The following is a 27,495-nucleotide window of genomic DNA, read 5'->3' as shown; positions in this document are numbered from 1 at the left end:
CACAATTACAGACAAAATCTAAGTAAAAATCACCTGAGGGGCAAGCTGTTTCACCTGAGCCATACTATACTTAACAAATAAGTTCAAATTGGACTTACCAGTAGCAAGACAATTAGTTAACATGAGTTGGACATAAAATCTTAGTAAATATACATTTTATTCTGCATTCTATTCTGCCATCAAGGCATAAATACAATCATTTAACAATTCTATTACTATTCTTCTTTCTGTGGGCCAATAAAAACTTTGAACGACATATATTCTTTACCACAGTTTATGCTTCATTTTGTATGTAAAAACCTTCTTTTTTTTTTTTTTAAATATAAGGCATTTGTTGTTGAAAATTATGTTCTATGAAATGTCAGAATGTAAACCTGATTTTCCAGAAATAGTGGGAAGTTTGTTTCCTTTCAAGTTTACATTAGTGCAATAAGATTTCCTGTAAATCTGCATCATATTGGAATCAGCCCATTTAAGGACTTTTATTACCAATAAACTGTAGGATAAGCATACTTGCTAAACTAATAAACAACATCCAATGTTGCTTTAGGAAGAAAAGAAAAAAAAATTATTCAAAGATTAAAAGACTGTATTTATCTAAGCACTTCCTCACAGAATTCCATGGTGGCCTTGTGTTCTGATTAATACTCCATCTTATCTAAACAGATTGTTTTTTGTCATCCTATCACTACCACTTGTCAAGAAACAATGTATTGTGATGGGTCAATAACAACTAGGAGCAGATGACCAACTTTTCATTCATTAGACAAGGACAATGAAAAAAAAAGTCATTTGTATCCTAATTGAAAATGATTGTGATGAAAATAAACAGTGATAGAAATGTGATCTGTTCTAAGGGGAGCTGTAGTGAACATTTTATAATAATATTAAATAGTTCTGAAATAGACAATTATTGTTCAATTTTTAACACTTTTTCTTCAGGATATGAAAGTTTTGCAGAAGATTTTTATCAAATTTTTGGATGTCATTTTACATCTGTTTTGTCAAACTAAAATTTCTTGTTTCCAACACTTGAAGTTTAAGATATCACCGAAATATAAATCACTTGTATGGTACCTCTAATTGGAGTCTAGTTGTTTTTAAGATGCCTTTACTCAAAACATAGATAAGCAATTTTGGTACAAAAATTTGTTAACATTTTAATTGGCCTCCCATTAATGGAGACATTTTTATTAGGTCAAATTATCAAAGCAGATGGGATGTGTTATAAGAGAGCATTGATGTAGCAATGGAAAGGCAGAGTTGTGGTCACTTCCCCATTGTTTAAAAAACAAGAAGCAACAAAATGAAAGTTTCTAGTTTTGTCTTGACACAGTGTGGATTTCTGTTTGAACAGGAAAATGTGAGATGAACCTCAAGGACTAATGGTTCCAATTCTATTTAAATTTCTCAATGTGTTAAGACATCTGCTTCTCTGTATAAGAAAATCCAAAGGACTACAACTAGGAGGAAATAAAAGGAGCTAGATAAAAAGGGAATGGCATTTAAATAATCTCTTACATGCATAGAATTGTAACTTCAAGAAATATTCATTTCTATTTCAAATTTGTAGTTGTATGTCAATCGAATTTAGTTTTTTATCACTTTAAATCATTATGCCCTTCTCCCTGATAAGGTCTGTCCTTGTCCTTCTCTTCTTTCTGTTCTTTCATCTTTTATGAAGCATTCCTCTTTAAGTTTCCTTTCACAAACAAAAGAGGCATTTATGACATATAATATTTTAGACGCCATATGAAGGATGTCTATGATTTCACCTATCAGACCTTTTATTAATATCTCTAAATCTTATTGTTTACTCCTTACAAGTTTTGCCTCAATTCTTATTTTTGATATAAATATGAGTTAGAAAACATCTGAATTATGGCTTTTGTGCATGATAATGTTAGCATTGATTTGATTGTCTAGCTTGCAACAATAATTGCGGAAAGGAGACAAAAGGGCGTTGCTTCTGGCCCTGTTGGCGGCATCAACATCATTGTTAAAGTTTGTAATTAGATTATGCAGACTGGCCATTATCTCTGTGTTCATATCTTATTCAAATTATCTGTTTTTCATCATCTACAGATAGTGGCTTGTGCCTAAAAACTCTTAAAGCCACACCAGATGGTGTGGGTTAGCCAACAGGTTCAGAAATACACTAATTAAATATATAATGTCTATTTATAAAACCAGGTTTAACTTTAACACACCATTTTCCTGGGAAAGTCAGGGATATGACAGTTGATTTCCATACGTTTAGTTACTTTATATAGTTGAGCATTTGATTTTGTCGGGCTTTATCGACTTCTCCCTATTTGAATTTACATTGAAGTTCGGTATTTTTGCTAATACTTTATTTGATACTTCAGCTGGTGAGCTAAAATGGAACATAAAAGTAAACTCCAAACTTAATAATACTTTATATTAATATCAAATATTAATATCAATATAAGTTATCTACAGATATGAACATTTGCGTAACTAGGTCAGTAGACCGGTGGAAGCCAAGTGATGCATTTACTAAAGTGAATGCCAATGATCAGCATAATAGGATAAACTTGTTAGTGGATTACATAATTAATTACAGACATCAGGGATAATCTGCAGTATTACCTTTTATTTATATTATCCAACAAACATATTCATCATTACTAATATTGGTCATGGGAGGAAAACACCTTACTACAACTGGTGAGTCTGGCTCAGGTAGTGTTTGATTGATCATGGGAGGAAAGCACCATACTACAACTGGTGAGTCTGGCTCAGGTAGTGTTTGATTGATCATGGGAGGAAAGCACCTTACTCCATCTTGTAAGTCTGGCTCAGGTAGTGTTTGATTGATCATGGGAGGAAAGCACCTTACTCCATCTTGTAAGTCTGGCTCAGGTAGTGTTTGATTGGTCATGGGAGGAAAGCATCTTTCTACAACTGGTGAGTCTGGCTCAGGTAGTGTTTGATTGGTCATGGGAGGAAAGCACCTTACTACAGCTGGTGAGTCTGGCTCAGGTAGTGTTTGATTGATCATGGGAGGAAAGCACCTTACTACAACTGGTGAGTCTGGCTCAGGTAGTGTTTGATTGATCATGGGAGGAAAGCACCTTACTCCATCTTGTATGTCTGGCTCAGGTAGTGTTTGATTGATCATGGGAGGAAAGCACCTTACTCCATCTTGTAAGTCTGGCTCAGGTAGTGTTTGATTGGTCATGGGAGGAAAGCATCTTTCTACAACTGGTGAGTCTGGCTCAGGTAGTGTTTGATTGGTCATGGGAGGAAAGCACCTTACTACAACTGGTGAGTCTGGCTCAGGTAGTGTTTGATTGATCATGGGAGGAAAGCACCTTACTACAACTGGTGAGTCTGGCTCAGGTAGTGTTTGATTGATCATGGGAGGAAAGCACCATACTACAACTTGTAAGTCTGGCTTCCTACAACTGGTGAGTCTGGCTCAGGTAGTATTTGATTGATCATGGGATGAAAGCACCTTACTTATTAAATAATATACAACTGGTTAGTCTGGCTCAGGTAGTATTTGATTGTTATGATTTCTTTTGTAACAGTTATTATTAAGACATCACAGATGGATTTTTTAAATTATACATGGCATTTTGATACTTGCTTCAAGCATTACATTTTGTTTCATTTTAATTTGGATGGATAAATATATTTTTTTAACCATCAGTTTCATGCCAGGTTTGAATGAGTAAAATTCAGTCAAATGCTGTTACAAAGTTCATCTCTAATGCTGTTGTGTAAATTTTTGCAAAAAAGAATTATAATTGAGGAGTTTATTGCACCATGCTGACTTGAATCATTTATATCCCAGATTTTATAGGATATAAGGTCGTTTAAGTACATATTCCTAGTATTTGTGGTAGCATTCGCCAAACCTAAAATCCATTGTGCCATATATCATCACAATTGCAAATCAGCTGCCATCCCACGTTGGCGTTTCGTGAGTTTAATGTTTTATTTTGTGATTTGTAAACTTCAAAAACACCAAAAATTCTCGTTAAACAATTTTAAGTTGCAAATAGAATGTAGAGAAAGCAATATTGTTAGATGAATAGGAGTAGATGGCTTAACTACAACAGGCAAATACATTCATGGAGAAAATATACAATCAACTTGATGAATGAAATAATTATTTTTGCTTCCAGTCGCCTATTAATTCTCTTTCTATCGAGTAATGTTAATTCAAATGATGCTTTTTGTTAAATTCATAGCCACGGAAATGGATTTCAAGTTAGCAGCAGACGCCAAACAACAATTATTTTCTGTGTGACAAAATTATCTCCTTGGTATCCGACTGGTGTAATTGTATGCATGGTTACATAAAACAAACTTTAGGCTCTTTATTTCATTGATATCCTAATTTGTTTAGTTTATATTGTTATATGATTTTTTAGATCCCATATGGTTTTCTGCATATGGTGGCTTGGAATTTACATATTTCATATTACCTTGGAATAAATCACCAGTGGGATTTTTATTTTGCTTGCAACAAAGTCTGAACTGAACTGCATTTAATTTTATTCATGACATAAATGGGTCTTAGTTTGACTTACTTTTGTTTCAACTTTGTATTAAAAATCCAAACACTCTTCCTAAACAAATTCATAAGAAAAAAAGGTTATAAGAAATTATGCTTTGAATCATTAAAAGGTTATTATTTCAATGAAATGTAGACCAAAGTACCACATCAAACTAAACCTATCTAACAAAAAACTAAGTTAATTAGTTTAAGTTTTCCAAAAAAATGGGAAACAAAAATATGTGTAATGGCATAAACCTTAGAGTAAAGCCTTATATGACACGACCACATTGGTTATGATAAACCTTAGAGTAAAGCCTTATATGACATGACCACATTGGTAATGGAATAAACCTTAGAGTAAAGCCTTATATGACACGACCGCATTGGTTATGATAAACCTGAGAGTAAAGCCTTATATGACACGACCGCATTGGTTATTGAATAAACCTTAGAGTAAAGCCTTATATGACACGACAATATTGGTTATGATAAACCTTAGAGTAAAGCCTTATATGACACGACCGCATTGGTTATGGAATAAACCTTAGAGTAAAGCCTTATATGACACAACCACATTGATTATGATAAACCTTAGAGTAAAGCCTTATATGACACAACCACATTGATTATGATAAACCTTAGAGTAAAGCCTTATATGACATGACCACATTGGTTATGATAAACCTTAGAGTAAAGCCTTATATGAGACGACCACATTGGTTATGGAATAAACCTTAGAGTAAAGCATTATATGACATGACCACATTGATTATGATAAACCTTAGAGTAAAGCCTTATATGACATGACCACATTGATTATATGATAAACCTTAGAGTAAAGCCTTATATGACATAACCACAGAGGTTATGATAAACCTTAGAGTAAAGCCTTATATGACATGACCACATGAGGTTATGATAAACCTTAGAGTAAAGCCTTATATGACACAACCACATTGATTATGATAAACCTTAGAGTAAAGCCTTATATGACATGACCACATTGATAAAGATAAATCTTAGAGTAAAGCCTTATATGACATGACCACATTGGTTATGATAAACCTTAGAGTAAAGCTTTATATGAGACGACCACATTGGTTGTGGAATAAACCTTAGAGTAAAGCATTATATGACATGACCACATTGATTATGATAAACCTTAGAGTAAAGCCTTATATGACATGACCACATTGATTATGATAAACCTTAGAGTAATGCCTTATATGACACAACCACAGAGGTTATGATAAACCTTAGAGTAAAGCCTTATATGACACAACCACAGGTTATGATAAACCTTAGAGTAAAGCCTTATATGACACTACCACATTGATTATGATAAACCTTAGAGTAAAGCCTTATATGGCATGACCACATTGATTATGAATAACCTTAGAGTAAAGCCTTATATGACATGACCACATTGATTATGATAAACCTTAGAGTAAAGCCTTAAATGACATAACCACATTGATTATGATAAACATTAGAGTAAAGCCTTATATGACACAACCACAGAGGTTATGATAAACCTTAGAGTAAACCTTATATGACACGACCACATTGGTTATGATAAACCTTAGAGTAAAGCCTTATATGACATGACCACATTGAAAAAGATAAACCTTAGAGTAAAGCCTTATATGACATGACCGCATTGATTATGATAAACCTTAGAGTAAAGCCTTATATGACACGACCACATTGGTTATGGAATAAACCTTAGAGTAAAGCCTTATATGACACAACCACAGAGGTTATGATATACCTTAGAGTAAAGCCTTATATGACACAACCACATTGATTATGATAAACCTTAGAGTAAAGCCTTAAATGACATGACCACATTGATTATGATAAACATTAGAGTAAAGCCTTATATGACACAACCACAGAGGTTATGATAAACCTTAGAGTAAAGCCTTATATGACACGACCACATTGGTTATGATAAACCTTAGAGTAAAGCCTTATATGACATGACCACATTGATTATGAAAAACCTTAGAGTAAAGCCTTATATGACACAACCACATTGGTTATGGAATAAACCTCAGAGCAAAGCCTTTAAGACATGACCACAGAGGTTATGATAAACCTTAGAGTAAAGCCTTATATGACATGACCACAGAGGTTATGATAAACCTTAGAGTAAAACCTTATATGACACGACCACATTGGTTATGATAAACCTTAGAGTAAAGCCTGATATGACATGACCACATTGATTATGATAAACCTTAGAGTAAAGCCTTATATGACATGACCACATTGATTATGATAAACCTTAGAGTAAAGCCTTATATGACACGACCACATTGGTTATGGAATAAACCTCAGAGCAAAGCCTTTAAGACATGACCACAGAGGTTATGATAAACCTTAGAGTAAAGCCTTATATGAAATGACCTCAGAGGTTATGATAAACCTTAGAGTAAAACCTTATATGACACGACCACATTGGTTATAATAAACCATAGAGTAAAGCCTTATATGACATGACCACATTGATTATGATAAACCTTTGAGTAAAGCCTTATATGACACGACCACATTGGTTACGGAATAAACATTAGAGTAAAGCCTTATATGACACAACCACAGAGGTTATGATAAACCTTAGAGTAAAGCCTTATATGACATGACCACATTGAAAAAGATAAACCTTAGAGTAAAGCCTTATATGACACGACCACATTGGTTATGGAATAAACCTTAGAGTAAAGCCTTATATGACACAACCACAGAGGTTATGATATACCTTAGAGTAAAGCCTTAAATGACACAACCACATTGATTATGATAAACCTTAGAGTAAAGCCTTAAATGACATGACCACATTGATTATGATAAACATTAGAGTAAAGCCTTATATGACACAACCACAGAGGTTATGATAAACCTTAGAGTAAAGCCTTATATGACACGACCACATTGGTTATGATAAACCTTAGAGTAAAGCCTTATATGACATGACCACATTGATTATGAAAAACCTTAGAGTAAAGCCTTATATGACACAACCACATTGGTTATGGAATAAACCTCAGAGCAAAGCCTTTAAGACATGACCACAGAGGTTATGATAAACCTTAGAGTAAAGCCTTATATGACATGACCACAGAGGTTATGATAAACCTTAGAGTAAAACCTTATATGACACGACCACATTGGTTATGATAAACCTTAGAGTAAAGCCTGATATGACATGACCACATTGATTATGATAAACCTTAGAGTAAAGCCTTATATGACATGACCACATTGATTATGATAAACCTTAGAGTAAAGCCTTATATGACACGACCACATTGGTTATGGAATAAACCTCAGAGCAAAGCCTTTAAGACATGACCACAGAGGTTATGATAAACCTTAGAGTAAAGCCTTATATGAAATGACCTCAGAGGTTATGATAAACCTTAGAGTAAAACCTTATATGACACGACCACATTGGTTATAATAAACCATAGAGTAAAGCCTTATATGACATGACCACATTGATTATGATAAACCTTTGAGTAAAGCCTTATATGACACGACCACATTGGTTACGGAATAAACCTTAGAGTAAAGCCTTATATGACATGACCACATTGATTATGATAAACCTTAGAGTAAAGCCTTATATGACACAACCACAGAGGTTATGGAATAAACCTTAGAGTAAAGCCTTATTTGACACAACAACACAGGTTATGGAATAAACCTTAGAGTAAAGCCTTATATGACATGACCACAGAGGTTATGATAAACCTTAGAGTAAAGCCTTATATGACACAACCACATTGGTTATGATAAACCATAGAGTAAAGCCTTATATGACATGACCACATTTAAAAAAAAAAAAAAAAAAACAACCTTAGAGTAAAGCCTTATATGACATGACCGCATTGATTATGATAAACCTTAGAGTAAAGCCTTATATGACATGACCACATTGATTATGATAAACATTAGAGTAAAGCCTTATATGACACAACCACAGAGGTTATGATAAACCTTAGAATAAAGCCTTATATGACACGACCACATTGGTTATGATAAACCTTAGAGTAAAGCCTTATATGACATGACCACATTGATTATGATAAACCTTAAGAGTAAAGCCTTATATGACATGACCACATTGATTATGATAAACCTTAGAGTAAAGCCTTATATGACACGACCACATTGGTTATGGAATAAACCTTAGAGCAAAGCCTTATATGACATGACCACATTGATTATGATAAACCTTAGAGTAAAGCATTATATGACATGACCACATTGGTTTTGATAAACCTTAGAGTAAAGCCTTATATGAGACGACCACATTGGTTATGGAATAAACCTTAGAGTAAAGCCTTATATGACAAGACCACATTGGTTATGATATACCTTAGAGTAAAGCCTTATATGACAAAACCACAGAGGTTATGATAAACCTTAGAGTAAAGCGTTATATGACATGACCACATTGGTTATGATAAACCTTAGAGTAAAGCCTTAAATGAGACGACCACATTGGTTATGGAATAAACCTTAAAGTAAAGCCTTATATGACAAGACCACATTGGTTATGATAAACCTTAGAGTAAAGCCTTATATGACACAACCACAGAGGTTATGATAAACCTTATAGTAAAGCCTTATATGACATGACCACATTGATTATGATAAACCTTAGAGTAAAGCCTTATATGACACAACCACAGAGGTTATGATAAACCTTAGAGTAAAGCCTTATATGACACAACCACAGAGGTTATGATAAACCTTAGAGTAAAGCCTTATATGACACAACCACAATGGTTATGATAAACCTTAAAGTAAAGCCTTATATGACACGACCACATTGGTTATGGAATAAACCTTAGAGTAAAGCCTTATATGACACAACCACAGAGGTTATGATAAACCTTAGAGTAAATCGTTATATGACATGACCACATTGGTTATGATAAACCTTAGAGTAAAGCGTTATATGACATGACCACATTGGTTATGATAAACCTTAGAGTAAAGCCTTATATGAGACGACCACATTGGTTATGGAATAAACCTTAGAGTAAAGCCTTATATGACAAGACCACATTGGTTATGATAAACCTTAGAGTAAAGCCTTATATGACACAACCACAGAGGTTATGGAATAAACCAAGATGAGACTTTAGGAGAAATCCTGCCAACCCTCATAAGACATTAAACAGGATTCATTTACTTCAGGGGGAGGCAGCCTATATAGGGCTATACCAAATTAACTCTAACCCTAAAACTAACCCTTATCCTTACCTAATCCTAACACTAGCCCTAGCCCTAAAACTTAACCCTAACCTAAAACAAATCCAAACCTTAGCTCTATACATAAACTAAACCCTAACCCTATAGTACAAGGTCCCCTAAAGTAAATTATTTTAGAGAATTGCTAGATAATTGCTAATTGTCTGGTCAGAAACTAAAATTCTGTTAACATTTCACCTGAGTATATTTTTTGGGAAAAAGTAAGATTTTGAGATAACCTGACTTAAAAATCTTCTCTTATGGAACTATTTTATTTTCCATTTTCATGGTGATATTTATATAGAAACCCTAGACTTTTGGCCTCACAATTTCAGTCATGATACATAGATGTTGAATGTTTTGCATTGTTTAAAGGACTGCTTGATTTCAACATTCGCATTTTACTATCAAAATAACATACAAATGAGACAATATCTCTGTGTCAACAGATTGTTAAATAACCATTGAAAATTTCTCTTGTCACTTGTGTTAAATAATTAGCCTTGTTAAGTTGTTATATAGAATCTATACATAATTTACATGTTAATATCAGAGATTATCAATAAAGTATAACTAAATTTCATCACGATAATATGTAATTATCTCCATTTTGACACATCAAGTTTCATCAGTACAAGGATATTTAACAAGTTAGCATAAGGTACAGAAAAATATAGTGCACATTTTTTTAATTCAAAAAATATTTTAAAGTTCGGTAAGTGTAATCTTGTCATGACCCTAGAAATTATTACGGGATAGGTTTGGCAAAAAATAAAAACTCATTGTAAATTTTGATTGCATGATTTATTTGGAGTATTTCCTGAAATTGTAATAATCAAATTCATATTTATGTCCATTGTACAAGCATGGCAATAATAAATATTCACAGAAATGTCTGAATTTATAGTAATGTCTTAGTGACAGAGTGATCCAAGTACTGGTTGTCATTTGTTGCTGTATATCATATTAGTTTTTCATTTATTGTTTTGTACATAAATCAGGCCAATAGTTTTATCAATTGAATTGTTTTACATTTTACATTTCGAAGCCTTTTATAGCTTTCTATGTGGTATGGGTTTAGCTCATTGTTGAAGGCAGTATAGACTAAATTATTGTTACAAATTTCTACTGTGACATCATTTGGTCTTTGGTGGAGAGTTGTCTTATTGGCAATCATACAACATCTTCTTATTTATATATTAAAACAGAAAACTTTGAACTAATACTACTGAAAATGCCAGGAACGTGTTGAAGTTAATGGTTTATTATTTGTAACCTTTGGTAATTCTTCCTCTTCCAGATGAAAAATAAGTTTCAATGAATTTCAAAAAATGACTCTTGATATATAAAGAATTTTGAAATCAGTCACATCTAATGACTTTACAAACAAATACTTGCTATGAGCCATATACTTACTTTTTTGTATTAAATGCCAATGTGTAACTGTGGTGCAGCTTATAGTCATTAAATTCCAAGTCAGAAAATCATCAAGGCACAAAACCCTCCAAAAACGTTACAAATTAGTTTATTGGTTTTATGGTTTTAATGGTTTTATACATTGCAACAGAAATTAAATGTAAAAATGATTAATTAACTGAATATGTGTCAAAGTGGACAGACCTTGGAGATAAATTCTGTCCCTTTTCCTGATGGAACATTAGTTTATTACCTTCCATCAGTCCTCTATGCCAAATAAGGGTTTGGACCCAAAATTCACAATGTGTTCATTTTATTTAAATGAAGTATTAATATAGGGGGAACTTGATCTAATATGTTGTTAAGAGATACAATTGCAACGAATATAGAAATGGGATAGTTGGAGCAAGACATGGTGTTCTATATACACATATTCTTCTTTTTATTTGTTTTTTTTAATCTTGAAAAAATTATGACATCAGCTGGTTAGTTGTCTTCATGTAAGCTTAGAACAATATGCCTCTTGCATAAATAAGCATGACCTTCAAAACCAAAACAAACTAACAAGCAAAATATGCAAGTAGTCCATATTAATTACCATGCGTTATTTGTCCATAAAATGGTATTAGTTACTACAGGAATGTAGAAGCACATTTATGCTCTAATTAAACTGACATCATATTACAAAGATTCATCTATTGAATTATGGCTGTTATGTAACTTAATTAATATCCTTTATACAGTTCCATTGTATATTAGCCATGGCCTTGTATTTGCCTAATCTAGCTTTCAATTCTATGATATCAGAACATTAACTTACAAATATTGAAAATGGAAATTTGGTAAATTTGAATTTGATATGAATTTATCTTACAGATAATTGATTACAGGAAAGAAATGATGATTCTAACACTGAAGTTACTTTTTCAGAAATTGGCCAAGTTGTTTGCCATGACAACACAGAAGAGTTTGTTTTGTAATGGCAGAAGATGATGTTCTCTCTACTGTGAGCAACACCACAACTGGAAGCAATGATCCTATAAATTACACAGGTAAAAATAGATCTTATATGCTATGGGAATGTCGACGTCCTCATTTAAAGGTTATATACTACTTCCCTATTTAGAGGTTATAAATACTTCCTCATTTAGAGGTTATGAACTACTGCCTCATTTAGAGGTTATATACTACTGCCTCATTAAGAGGTTATACACAACTTCCTCAATTAAGTTAAATACTACTTCCTCATTTAGAGGTTATATTATACCTCACTTAGAGGTTTACAACTTTCTCAGTTAAAGTTATATACTACTTCCTCATCTAGAAGTTTATGTACTACTGCCTTGTCATTTAGAGGTTATTTACTACTCCCTAATATAGAGGTTGTTTATTTCTTCCTCATTTAGATGTTATATACTGATTCATTACTTAGAGGTCTACTTCTTCTTCATTGAGAGGTTACTAATTCCTCATTTAGAGGGTATATACTACTTCTCACTTAGAGATTTACAACTTCCTCAGTAAAAAGTTATATACTACTTCCTCATTTAGAAGTTGTATACTTCTGCCTCATTTAGAGGTTATATACTACTGCCTCATTTAGAAGTTTTTTACTTCTTCTTCACTTAGAGGTTTATTAATTCCTTATTTAGTGGTTATATACTACTTTCTCATTTAGAGGTTATATACTACTTCCTCATTCAAAGGTTATAAACTACTTCCTCATTTAGAGGTTATATACTACTTCTTCATTTAGAGGTTATGTACTACTTCCTCATTGAGAGGTTATGAACTAATTCCTCATTTAGAGGTTATATACTTCTTCCCCATTTAGATTTCATATGCTACTTCCTCATTAAGAGATTATATATTAATTCCTCATTAAGAGGATATATACTATTTCCTCATTAAGAGGTCATATACTACTTCCTCATTAAGAGGTTATGTACTACTTTCTCACTTATAGGTTTGCTACTTCCTCATTCAGAGGTTATATACTACTTCCTAATTTAGAGGTAATATACTACCTCATATAGAGGTTATATACTACTTCCTCACTTAGAGGTTTACTGCTTCCTCATTTAGAGGTTATATATTAATTCCTTATTAAGAGGTTATATACTACTTCCCTCACATAGGTGTGTCGTGTACAGCTGTTGGTATTCATTTGCACACTTATAGGTTTTAATTCAATTGTCCTGTTTGAAGGCTCTAGGTATTGGTTCAGATCTGAAGCCAGTTTTTAAGTTATTTGTTTGACCTAAATCCATTTAACTTGATATGCATGAGTCTTGAAGAATTAGATCACTTACCACATGAAATAGAACACCATAGAAATGTGATATTGTGAAATCAGTTAACTTAAGGTTTCTGGTAGTTTAACATGAAGTCATGGTCACATCAACTTGACACTTAGTAAACAGGTTCATTATGATATAAATTTTTTAAAGTATATACTGTAAATTCAGAAATTATTGCATGCATTTATTATTGAGATTTGAGAAGAATAGACAAAAATGCGAGATTAATTATTGCGATTTAAGGAAAATCCTTTTACAAATATGTGTAATGAATTCAAAACGCGAGTTCTTATAATTGTGATACTAACCCAGTCGCATTATTTGCATTAATATAAACATCACAATACTTTCTGACTTTACAGTAAGCAAAGTTAAGGTTTCACTGTTCACTGAACATGGAAATGTGATATTGTGAAACCAGTACGAAATCATAGTCACATCAACGTGAAACTTAGTACACATGTTCATTATCATTTGAACTTTCTAAAATAGATGCAATATTAAGGTTTTTACCCAGAGGGAGGGGGGGGGGGGGCATATTCTTGTTAAAGTTTATAATACTTTCCTCTACTTACCATTTGTTATTCCACTGAAAGAGATTGTAAGGGGAGGGTTAAATGCTTATTCTGATTTCAACTTTACCTTGAAGATGTCTTTGATCTATTTTTATGTCTGCTGTTCTAGAGTTATGCTCCTTTATAACTCTAGGAAAATATAATGCAATCATAGATCGGAAAGTCATATTAAGAATATTTTGTTTCAATGAAATAGCTTTTATGTATTAGGTAAATTACAACATTTATAAAATCATAATGCATAAAAATAAACTTAGAGAACAAAAAGTGTGATCTTCACTTAACTACTATTAAGGTCATAAATGCTTAGTTTACCAATTAAACAAGTAAAGCTAACAAGAGATTAGAAGTGAAAGAACCAAAGCATTATACAAGAACTGAGAAATTCACTGGACACAACAGAACTTATCAGAAAACTTATTACACTTTAAAAACTAGCAGTGACATCAAAAGTATTTTCAGGTATTATAAGCTAGCTTGAGCGGGGTCATTCGTGTCTTCAGACACATTCTTCTTTTATTTTTATGCACCAGCAACTGAAAGTTGGGGGGGCATATTGTTTTACCCCTGTCCGTCCGTCCGTCCCATTATGGGTATAAAGCTATTCTAGATAACTCCACCTACAGTTTGAATGCTAGGAAGTTTTCACTTTGCTGGCTGTTTGTACATATATTGAAGATGTGCATGTGGTCAGGGTTTTGAATTTTATTAATATTTATTCTTTTGGGAGATAGTTGAACTTTGTCACTTTTGGAGTATATACTTGCATAAGAGGTGCATAGGTTTTCCAGATAACTCCTTCTACAGTGAACCATAGACCTAGGTGCTCCCATGCTCAAATTTGTGTATTTTAAAATAACACTTTGCATCTGCGGGGGCATCATTTGTGTCTCCCAGACACAATAATATCTCAAAGAAAGTTGTACATTGACTTTGTTATAATACAGTTACTTCAGAGTGGAGTGCGGGGGCATCACTTTGTCTAGTTTAATGTTGTCTCATTGAAATAAACCCCACATTTCCTTTTATTTATTTTGACATAATATGTTTTAGCCTTGCATTCTAAAGCTATGTTTTAACTCATGTGAACTACAACACTTGCATTAACCATTGTTCCTTAAATCGGTCAGAGACAGCTTCTGTCCACAGGGACATCGCATTGAAAGACAGAATGATATTTTATTATAAGAGAATTTTGTTAGGCTGATTAACCTATTTGTAACACTGATGATGATCTGTCATTGTAATCAAAGTACAGAGTCATTAAAGAAACAGGAAAGAGATCGTTCACAATATAATATTTGTCACCATTTTAATTCCATAGCTCTTACAACTGATTATTGTAGAAAAGCATAAGATTATAGTTCATTTTTAATGGCCACAGCAGCAATTTGAGGAATGAATGTTGCATTTGCATATGTCAAATTATATCTTTTCAGATTAGTTTTCTTATGAATCTAGGCTCTCTGTAGAAATTTTAATAGTTAACGGTTTAGATTTTTAGTGCTGATTTATATCTTCTTGCAGTTCAATATGCAAGTTTAATAAAATCTGTGATATTTGTTTAAAGTAATCACAGATTTGAATTTTTGTAATAAAAACATTTATCATTATTTATAAGATTGATAAAAAAAAAATCATTTTATTTAGCAAGTGAAAAGCCTTGAAAGACAAAAAATATACATAGACATATTACTGTTCTCATTATCAAGCTCAAAAAGGTCATGAATTTTTAGGATTAGTTGTCTTTCTCAGTATCTATGTATTATCAAGCTCAAAAAGGTCGCAGTATGCGAGACATAGGGATTACTGGCAGCTGCAGTGTAAACTATTAGTGAAAAGCTTTATATTTCAGAAGGTAGAAGACCTGGATGAGTTAAACCTTGTATGCAGATACCTTATGTTGTGATGTTTCCGTCTGTCATATGTCCATTGTCCTTGACCTAACTTTCATAGTTCAGCAACTGCTTGAAAAAAATTATAGTTATTTTGTCATTTGAATTTCTCACTTATTATGAGTAATAGGATAACTGTATTTGGTATATGGGTTCTTTGCAACGTCTACATATCCATCAGACAGAGTTCACATGACCTCAACCTCATTTCATGGATCAGTGTTCAAATTTAAAAGTACCTCCATTTCTCAGATACTATGAGCAATAGCTCAACTTTATTTAATGTATGTAATGATTGTAATATGTACATGTCTGTCTGGTAAGTGTCATCCAACCTTGACCTCATTTTCATGTTCAATTGGTTAATGTTAATTAGTCCCCTACCGACGAAGTCGAAGGGGACTTTAGGTTTGCACTACGTCCGTCTGTCTGTCTGTCCGTCTGTCTGTCCTTCTGTCAGTCTGGCAAATCAGTTTTCCACACTTTTTTTCTTCAGGCTTGAAGATATTGATTTGATATTTGGTATATTGTTTTATCATGACAAGATACATATCAAGTTCGAATTTTGTTTCGGTCTGATAATTTTGTGCAGAGTTATGGTCCTTGGACTTGAAAAATTCACACAAATATTCAGTTTTCCGCAATTTTTTTCGTCATTCTTGAAGATATTGATTTAATAATTGGTACATTGTCTTATCATGACAAATTACAGATCAAGTTTGAATTTTGTTCCGGTCTGATGATTTTGTGCAGAGTTATGGTCCTTGGACTTAGAAAATTCACTGAAATAATCAGTTTTCCGCACTTTTTTTTTTGTCATGCTTGTAGATATTGATTTGATACTTGGTATATAGTTTTATCATGACAAGTTACAGACCAAGTTTTGAATTTTGTTTCGGTTTAATGATTTTTTGCAGAGTTATGGTCCTTGGACTTAGAAAATTCACTTAAATTATCAGTTTTCCACACTTTTTTTTGTCATGCTTGAAGATATTGACTTGATATTTGTTATATAGTTTACACCATGACAAGTTATAGATCAAGTTAGCATTTTGTTCCAGTACAATTAATTTTTAACTGGTAGGGGACTATGTATTGCCATGCAATACTCTCAGAATGCTTGTTTTTTTTGTGTTTTGGTCTGTGTTTCAAATACTATAAGCAGTAGGTCAACTATATTTGTTGTATGGAATGATTGTAAGATGTACATGTCTGTCTGGCAGCTATCAACTGACCTTGACCTTATTTTCATGGTTCATTGGTCAATGTTTAGTTTTTGTCTCCCCTGCGACAAAAGTCACAGAAAGCGTGACATAGGCTGTGGATACGGCGTCAACAATTGTTAAGTTTTCTGCTTAAGTTAGTTTGATAGGAACTACTTGTGATAGATCATTGATATTTTGTACGAAGATGCATTACTACCAGTACATATCAGTTTGACTACAATTTTGAGGCCCTGTCCCCTAGGCCATGGTCCAGTGACTTTGAATTAATTAGCAATTTTAAATGTTAAGTTTTTCTGCTTAAGTTAGTTTGATGGGAACTATTTGTGATAGTTCAATGATATTTTGTATGAAGTTGCATTACTATCATTACGTATCAGTTTGGCGACTATTTCAAGGCCCTGCTCCCTAGGTCAGAGTCCAGTGACTTTTAATCAATTAACAATTTCAATGTTAAGTTTTCTGATTAGTTAATTTGATAGGAACTACTTACAATAGACAATATTTTCTATAAAGTTACATTGCTTTCTGTGCATCTCAGTTTGTCAACATTTCGAGGCTACCCACCAATTGGTCCAGCGACTTTGAATTAATTAGCAATGTTGCTATCCATCAAATTGTCTTTTTCTGAATTTTCTGCTGACAGGCGTGACTATCTCTGTGTCAACAGTTTCTTGTTTTTGGTCTGTGTTTCAATATATAAGCATTAGGTCAACTATATTTGATGTATTGAATGATTTTAAGGTGTACATGTCTGTCTAGCAGGTATAGTCTGACCTTGGGCTCAATTTCATGGTTCATTGGTCAATGTTAAGTTTTTGTGTTTTGGTTTGTTTTTTAATTCCCATAAGCAATACAAGATATTTTATTAACTAATCATGGTGACCAAAATTTGAGCTATACAGTCAAATGAATTACAAAATAAAGCAAATCTTCAGATGAAAGAATCCAAACAAATTTCATTCCATCAGATAACTTTGAAAAATTTTTGAATTTAGAATTTAAATTAGACAGTTGTTGGTTCTTTTAGAACAGGACATTTTAAAAGAAAATGTAGCTCATCTTCAACTGCGTTCTTACATAGCATACTATATTTGGTATATTGAATAATAAGAAGGTGTACATATCTGTCTGACAAGATTTATCTTACCTTGACATCAGTGCCATGGATATTTAAAAATTTTAAGTTTATGTGATACTTGTAGTAAAACGTTAAGACTTTCAACATAAAATCAATGGTCAGTAAAGCAGGCGAGACATTTCAGCGTGTGTATTCTTATTAGGATTAGGTGTCTTTCTCAGTATATATACATTATCAAGTTCAAAAGGTCATGCATTTTTAGGATTAAGTGGCTTTTTCAGTATCATGTATGACAGGCCAATAGTGTTTGGCATGCTGATTTGTTATAAGAGTTTAAGTCTGCCTGATCTTATTTGCATGCTCCAGTTGTCTGGTTAAGTTCAGAGGATTAGTATGGATAAAATTAGATGTAGGTCAAAGGTCCTGTATAAAGCACCACTGCTATAAGGATAGGAGGTCCTTGTCTTTGTAGTTCAAAAACGAAAAGTCTCCTTCCAGAAAAGACAGTCCCTGGACCATGACGCACACTAATTTAAACTCCTGGTTTTGTCACACTTTTCTCAAGTTCTGCTAAACAGAAACTTCATATTTAGTCAGCAACCTGACAGTGATGAGTTTTAACATGTGACCACTTTTAAGATCTGTCAGACACACACTTCCTATTTTCTGATACTTTGAATTATGATTGGGGTATGCTTAGTATGACAACACTTGCATTCTTGTTTATATGGAAAATGATTTAATTTTGGATGTAACGCGTCTTTTGAATGGCTGACGTTGTTTTGTTTATCAGTTCATAGACATAATTTTGTCATGTGACCTTGACATCATCAACGTTTTTTCATGATTTACTCCAGTTTAAAATGGAATTAAGAATTAAATTATAAGAAATGACTGTAATATTTTTTCTGTCTATTTGAAATAACATAAAAAATGTGGTGCACTCTGAATAACCCACGTAGCGGGTTCATGACAAAATTATGTCTATGAGCTGATAGACAAAAAACACTTTCAGCCAATCAGAAGACGTGTTACATCCAAAATTAAATTATTTTAAAATAACCCACTGTGCGGGTTATTCAGTGTGCACCACATTTTTGATGTTATTTCTTCATAGACCGAAAAAATATTACAGTCATTCCTTAAATAAATTGAATATACTTGTGTTTCTTCTAACCCAGCCAACCCTAGTATAAAGTGTCTGCCACACAATTTTTTGTAACCATTTTGAGCAAATGCAGTAAAAATGAAAATGTTACTTTTGTAGAAATAATACCGAACGACCAAAATATTTTTTTAGCATGTTATTGTAAGGACTGTTTTAATTATTGTATTATTCATGGTCTTTCAAATACAATAATAATGAAAAAATTTTGGTATCAGTAGTTGTGGTTGGATACAAAAAGTGTGAAATTCTCAATCTACTTATCTATAACTAAGGGAAGCAGCTACCTATCTATAACTAAGGGAAGCAGCTATATTTTTGAACTAATTGATATTTTATTTCTTCAATAGCTGAACAAAAATAGTAATTCTTGGAAATATCCATTCAATTTTTAACCAGGTTTTTTGGTCTGCGGGTGAGTGGCTATAGCTGTTTCCAAGAATACCCTGAGAATGTTACACCAATGCTTTTCAAATTTTGATCATGTTGTCACTGTGAATCCAGGTCAAGTTCAATATAAACGATTTTCACTTTTGCTGTTCAGGAGTTATGGTCCTTTATTGCATGATGGAAAATGAGACTTTTTATAAATTCTGTGCAATTACTTCACTAGATACAATCCTTTTTAAATTTAAATTTATTGTTTCTTATGACAAAAATGGTGGTCAAGATTGTTTTTGACCATTTTCATATCAGCTGTACAGGAGTTATGGCCCTTAATTACTTTAACAACCACACTAAAAGATGTAAGAAAACCCAGTTTGCTGTCAATTTACATGTTTTAACAGATCTTTGTCTCTCATTAATTTTAGAGAAGAATTCTCTCTGGAGTATATTACAACTGCTTTATCATAAAAGTGAAAATATCTCTCTTGTTGATTATTATTTGTACAATATATTATTCCTGTCATTTCTGATATCTGATTGACCATGTATTTACTTTGTGATTGTTGAGCTTGTCTGTGAGAGCTACATTCTTGATTTAATCTAATGATTCTTGTTAACCTCTAAAAGTACATGATTTCTATATCAATATCATTATTTATTGATAAGATAATCTTATGCCATCGTTTCTTAATGTAGTATTATTGTTGTTGATATTTAATGAGTATAACGATACTTATTTTACAGTGCTTATGTCACCAGACAGTGAAGTGTAGTAAATTACTATTTTCAGAATATGCATGTACTGTGTCCTGGTTTAAAATGGTACTGAGCCAAAAGTTATTGGAGGTTAAAATGATACTGTTATTTGTTTCACTTATAAAATCTAGAGGGTCACCAATGCCATTTCTATCATTGAGGATAAAAGGCCATTGACCATTGTCCAGTCTGATTGTTATCATTTGTCATGAGAGAATGCAAAGGGCTGACAGAACAATAAATAACCTCAACAACAACTCTTCCAAGGAATTATGTGATACTATTATGTCACTATGTTACCAATTTGGCTGGATAAAAAGCTTGTATTATGATGAAATAGAGAAATTTATCTTCATTCTTAGTATCTTAGTTCTGAACTCAGATATAAAACCTGATATATGTGAAGCCTAAATTGAAGTTCAAATTAACCTAGGCTTTGTGGGAAGGTGCCTTTCTCTCCTATATGCTTCATTTTATGATTATTTTGTCACTTAGCATTTGTGATCTGAAATACGACATAAAACCGAATCTAAATCAGTTGTCCGTAGGCAAAAGAGTAACATTTTGTCAGATGTTTTCTGCACTTCTTTAGATGCATCCATACACTGAATTATTTTAGTATATGATTGTATGTGACTTAGTATCTGAGATCTGGCCTTGTGTTCATAAAATTTTAATCATACTCAGAAATGAACCAATCAAAACACTGGAATTGATGTTTCCAGCACAAATATTCTTCTCAGTTTTATGACCTGATCTTCAAAACTAAATATCAATAATGAAATTTCTCAACTTAATCATAGCACTGAAACATGAAATGTAGGTCATATGACCTTCATCAATTTTCTCAAAGATGCTCCTGCATACATGATTACAAGGTTGCAAGTCTTTAAGTTCCATACCATAGAATTGTCCACATAAGCAGAAATGAATGTGGACCCGGTGGTACTCCAATAGTCTCCTTCCTTTCTATAAGCCACCTCCAATTGCCCATTACCCCCTTGCAATTTACAGTATCTGCCCCTTTTTAAGTCTTTTAAAACAGTAATTCTAGATACTGTTATCTTTCCCCCATCCATCTAGATACTGTTATCTTTCCCCCATTCATCCAGATACTGTTATCTTTCCCTCATCCATCTCGAAACTGTTATCTTTCCCCCATCCATCTAGATACAGGATCTTTCCCCTATCCATCTAGATACTGTTATCTTTTCCCCATCCATCTAGATACAGTATCTTTTCCCCATCCATCTAGATACTGTTATCTTTCCTCCATCCATCTAGATACTGTTATCCTTCCCCCGTCCATCTAGATGCTGTTATCTTCCCCCCATCCATCTAGATACAGTATCTTTTCCCATCCATCTAGATACAGTATCTTTCCCCAATCCATCTAGATACTGTTATCTTTCCACCATCAATCTAGATACTGTTATCTTTCCCCCATCCATCTAGATACAGTATCTTTCCCCCATCCATCTAGATACTGTTATCTTTTCCCATCCATCTAGATACAGTATCTTTTCCCCATCCATCCAGATACTGTTATCTTTCCCCCATCCATCTAGATACAGTATCTTTCCCCCATCCATCCAGATACTGTTATCTTTTCCCCATCAATCTAGATACTTTTATCTTTCCCCCATCCATCTAGATACTGTTATCTTTTCCCCATCCATCTAGATACAGTTATATTTCCCCCATCCATCTAGATACTGTTATCTTTCCCCCATCCATCTAGATACTGTTATCTTTTCCCCATCCATCTAGATACTGTTATTTTTCCCCCATCCATTTAGATACTGTTATCTTTTCCCCATCCATCTAGATACTGTTATCCTTCCTCGCTCCATCTAGATACTGTTATCTTTTCCCCATCCATCTAGATACTGTTATCCTTTCATCCATCCATCTAGATACTGTTTTCTTTCCCTCATCCAGAATATGCATCAATTATTTCCCACTTGACATTAAGGGACAAACAGTCAGCAATCAATAAAAAGTGTACAAAGACAGAAATACAAACAAAAAAACAACACCAAGGTTAAAATTTATGAATTGATGCAAATGTAATACCACTGTCCCAGGTTAGGGGGAAGGTTGGGCGCCCAAAAATTTAACCCGGCATATTTTGTATGTGGCTGTCCCAAGTCAGGAGCCTGTAATTCAGTGGTTGTTGTTTGTTTTTCATTCTTTGTTTTGTACATAAACCAGGCCGTTAGTTTTCTTCTTTGAATTGTTTTACATTTGTCATTTTGGGATCTTTTATATCTTGACTATGTGGTATGGGTTTTGCTCATTTTTGAAGACCATGCGGTGACCTACAGTTGTTACTTTCTATGTCATTTGGTCCTTGGTGGAGAGTTGTCTTATTGGCAATAATACGACATTTTTTTGTTGAGCCTGCAGCATTTATGTCGTGAAAGCGAGACATAGATTCCGTCAGCCGTGTCAACATTTAGGTTCAGTCTGTGGTTAAAGTTTTTTAAAATAAGTGGACTTATTGGTTTTCCTGTTTGAATGGTTTTACACTAGTAATTTTTTGGGGCCCTTTATAGCTTACTGTTCGGTGTGAGCCAGGGCTCCGTGTTGAAGACCGTACTGTGACCTATAATGGTTTACTTTTATAAATTTTGACTTGGATGGAGAGTTGTCTCATTGGCACTCATACCACATCTTCTTATATCTATTAGTTTTTTTTACAATTAACAAGTAGATACTGTCTGGGTTTAAGTTTGCTACACATGAAATACTTTGTCAAACCTTCATAGAATTTAATGAAACTTTTTTAGGATTAAGAGATGATGTCTGGAGCAAACTTTTGAAAATATATTTTCATTTTCAGTATTTTTCTGATAGATGTACTTAGTTTTTTACAGCTAACATTTACAGATAGTCTGGGATTACATCTTTTTGACATGACAAGTTTGTTAACCTTCATGGATTGTTATGAAACTTGGACACAAGCTAATCTTCAAGACCAAGAAATACCATTTAAAGAGAAAGTTTGAATATTTTTTTAAAATTCTGTATATTACTGACAGATGGACTCACTTTTGAAGTCAACATTACACTTTTACACTGACAGCAGCAATCGTAGGCAAGACACTGGGTTCTGCAGAACCCCTTACAAATTTTTATAAACAACAAAATTAGGTGGCATAAACTCTAATTGAGGGGAATGATGTCAGCCCCATAAGATGCCCTTGAATTGTGAGGACATCCTGCTTAGCATCCAATGCCTGGTAAATTAACCAGTTGGGGAAGTCTATAATTATCAAGTCAAATGGAAGAGTATGTATGATAAAACTACCATACTTTTTTAGGCATCTTGAATTAAAAAAAAACAACAAAAATTGCCATTTTTTTTGTTAGATCATCTAATTATGATTTTATATACTGTATGAGGAAACAGACTTATATTTTGCCACAAGACACAATATACAAAGATTGTAATGCAAGTGAAATAATCATTTTGGAGAGGCCTATTACAAAAAAACTTTGTCCATTTTTGTTCATATGTGTCAGTTATAACATATGATATCACAAATGACATTTCTAACACTAAAATGACCATACACTGTACTTTAACATCCTATTTATTAATTAATAAAATCACTATAATATTGAATGGATTGAGATATTTAACTTGTTTTTGATTTTCTAGGCCACATATTAGCTCTTCATACCTCTTTATTTTGTATTTACAGAACTCATGTCTTAATTATTTATGAGACACTCACCTGTTAACTTAAATTTAATGACCATTAAAAAACTGTTTTATCTTTTAAAATATTTATTGATACTATAAAAACTGTTCTTAAGTAGTTTCTTGGAAAAGATTTTTGCTGTTTTGTTTTTTTCTGAATGTAGTTGTTGGAATTTTGTCTAATCCAGTTCGTGTAAGGTCTAGTAATCACTTAACGGTATTATTATTCATCTTTTAGCCTACATTTATGTCAGTGATAATCTTAATTCCATTTAAAAAACGTTTATTAATTTAAGAAATGATTATTAGCAGGGAGAATTTATTAGTCAAGAATTTTCCATAGATGAGAATTAATTTGTCAATAGTTGTAAAGTTAATGTATCTTGTCATATTTTAGTGATCAGTAAATGTCGACAAAAACAGATTTGTAATAAAACTTGTCTCATATGGTCAGAAAATGGAAATGATGAAACGGTGAAGTACATCGGCTGTTGACAATACAGGAAATAATGGCTTTATATAATGGTTATCAGTCACTAATACAATTGTTATATGTCTTTTAAAATTCTGTCTTCACAAATCACAATTTCTAGCCATGAGGAGGGAAGCAGTCAGACTCTGAAGAGTGATTAAATAGAATCTTAGGTTATTAATTGTAAACATTGTAAAGTGAACATGTCCATGGTATATAAATGACAGTTACATTCTGTGTACATTGTGTCATGGAAATGGAAAAAAGCTGTATCATGGTAGACAGATATTTAAGAGATAAATACGAATTAAAAGTTGATACATCTTTCATTTACTAGCTGGTGTAACCAGACATGTACACTGAAATATTGATATTGTTATTGATCAGTCTTACTCAATATAATATCTGGTTATTCTACATAACTTTTGGTGCTAGTTAAATGTTTGCAGTGTTCATGTGAAATATTTTCACAACCCTTCCATCTCTGGTAGAAACCAGCCACATCCAGTGGGAATTGGGATGTAAATTCTGATGTCTTGTGTACTCACCGGACCAGGGATAGTGCCATGCTCTCTGCATGTTAAAGAATCCTTGCAACAAGTTCTCTAAAGGGGTCAGTAGATTTGCGAGGCAAAATTTCTTCCCCTATCCAGCAGTTTTACTCTCATTCCCAATGGCAGTTTGAATTTCCTGCCTATCATCCTGGTGGGCCTACCTTGCAGAGTTGGTCCAAGGACACAGTTATCGTCCTTTGGTTTTCGTTGTCTACGAATATAGTCCCTAGTGTGAACAGTGTATAACTTGCATTTTTTTTTATACACTTTCCCAATTTTTTCTTGATATTTTATGCATGAAATATTAAGTAAGGGGATGAAATTACATGTTAAAAAAATTTGGGTGCTGAATCTTTATCTTAAGTAGTGAGTTAGTTAAAAAAGGTCAAAAATTAGAATGTCTGAAGCTGTCAAACTGAATTTTAGACCCCCTTAACACAGAATAGTCAATATTTTGAGTTAGAGCTGGTAGAAGTTTCTATAATTTTGATATTATTTGTCCCAATAGTAGTACACTACACTGTAAAAATCTTTTTGAGATAGAGCAGGTGCGATTTTTTTAATTTGAATTTATTGTCTAAAAGAAATGCACTACGAAATAACTGTGTTCTCTGACCAGTTTACCTATTGTATTGATTGTTAATGTGTTCACATCCTGAAAATGTGTGAAATAATTGTCACTGGACATTAAGCTTGCAACAATCAATCAATCAATCTTATTGTATCTATGCCAAATTGAAAAATATGGAGTACAAATGTTTTATTATTTAGAAGGAGATTTGTCATCTATCAGTACTTTTCAGATAGGGGGAATTAGACAAGCACAAATCTTTGGAACAGGGGTCAGTCTAGGTCATTAGATCTGGCAAGGACAATTATTAGGTAGGCAACAAATTACATCAATTTAATATTTTTTAAAAATCACAATAAGATCAAGCAGTAAAAAAATATTGTCCAAATATTAAATATATTACTGCTGAATTTTAAATAAAATGTGTTGTCTTTAATCTTATTGCATTACTTAAGTTTGATTGTCCACAAATGTTCCGAAAAATGTAAAACATGAAATGATGAATGGATAATTCCAAAGTTCAAAGTTGAAATTCAAGTTATTGAGTCAGGGTCCATATCCATTACACCTAATTAATATCCTTTAAGTTGTGGTGCCTGTTTGATACTTAAAAGGGAACTGTATTTTTAAAGCTCATTATTTTTTTTCCTTATTTGCTTTGAAGAACTTATATAAAAATAGGAAGATGTGGTATGATTACAATGATAAAATTATCAACCAGATACAAAATGAAGTAATGCAAATGCAGTTCCTGTACGGCCCTCAACAATGAGCAAAACCCATACTGTTTAGCAAGCTATTAAAGGCACCACCATGACAAAATGTAAAACAATTCAAACAAGATAACAAATGGCCTGATTCATGTACAAAATAGAAAAAGTCCTTTTGGAATTTCCATAATTGTTGTTACTGGGTGGTCACATAAAGTTACTATCTTTGATTGCTCTCACTTCTGTCGGCCATTTTGGGACTTGCTGGAGCTGTTGGTCCCCATGTCCCCAGGAAGTCCAAAATATGGTTGTCAGACATCAGACCAATCTCAGACTAAAAGTTACTACAATGTTACTGCCCCTACATGCTGACTTTCATATTCTTGACTTCATCATTTAAATTGTGACTACCTACAAACAATTGACATTCTATGTTAATCAGATAACCACCAAACTGTTGGCATTCTATGTTAATCAGATGACCACCAAACAGTTTACATTCTATGTTATTCAGATATCCACCAAACAGTTGACATTCTATGTTAATCAGATGACCACCAAACAGTTGACATTCTATGTTATTATAATCAGATGTCCACAGAACAGTTGACATTCTATGTTATTCAGATATCCACCAAACAGTTTACATTCTATGTTAATCAGATGACCACCAAACAGTTGACATTCTATGTTATTATAATCAGATGACCACCGAACAGTTGACATTCTATGTTAATCAGATATCCACCAAACAGTTTACATTCTTTTTTAATCAGATAACCACTGATAAGAAATCAAAATTTGACAAGTTTTACTAATTGCACTTCAAATAATTAAAGTATTCAAAATTTGTCATAGAAATGCAAGAGTTGAAAATAT

General features: G+C 32.9%; 1 protein-coding gene across 2 annotated transcripts in view; it reads left to right on the top strand.

Moving 5' to 3' along the window:
• Window positions 1–27,495, top strand: part of LOC127727043 (receptor-type tyrosine-protein phosphatase epsilon-like) — a 177,881-nt gene that overhangs the window by 27,689 nt on the left and 122,697 nt on the right. For both annotated transcript variants that reach the window (XM_052234447.1, XM_052234446.1), the window contains exon 2: window positions 12,149–12,270. In XM_052234447.1, coding sequence (XP_052090407.1) covers window positions 12,198–12,270 — 73 coding nt within the window. In that variant the 5' untranslated portion in view covers window positions 12,149–12,197. The remainder of the gene's footprint in view (window positions 1–12,148; window positions 12,271–27,495) is intronic.

Source organism: Mytilus californianus, unplaced genomic scaffold, assembly GCF_021869535.1.
Source record: "Mytilus californianus isolate M0D057914Y unplaced genomic scaffold, xbMytCali1.0.p SCAF_19, whole genome shotgun sequence".
NCBI classification, from domain to species: domain Eukaryota; kingdom Metazoa; phylum Mollusca; class Bivalvia; order Mytilida; family Mytilidae; genus Mytilus; species Mytilus californianus.
The sequence above is the reverse complement of the archived record's forward strand: the minus strand, read 5'-3'. Positions and strand labels throughout refer to the sequence as shown.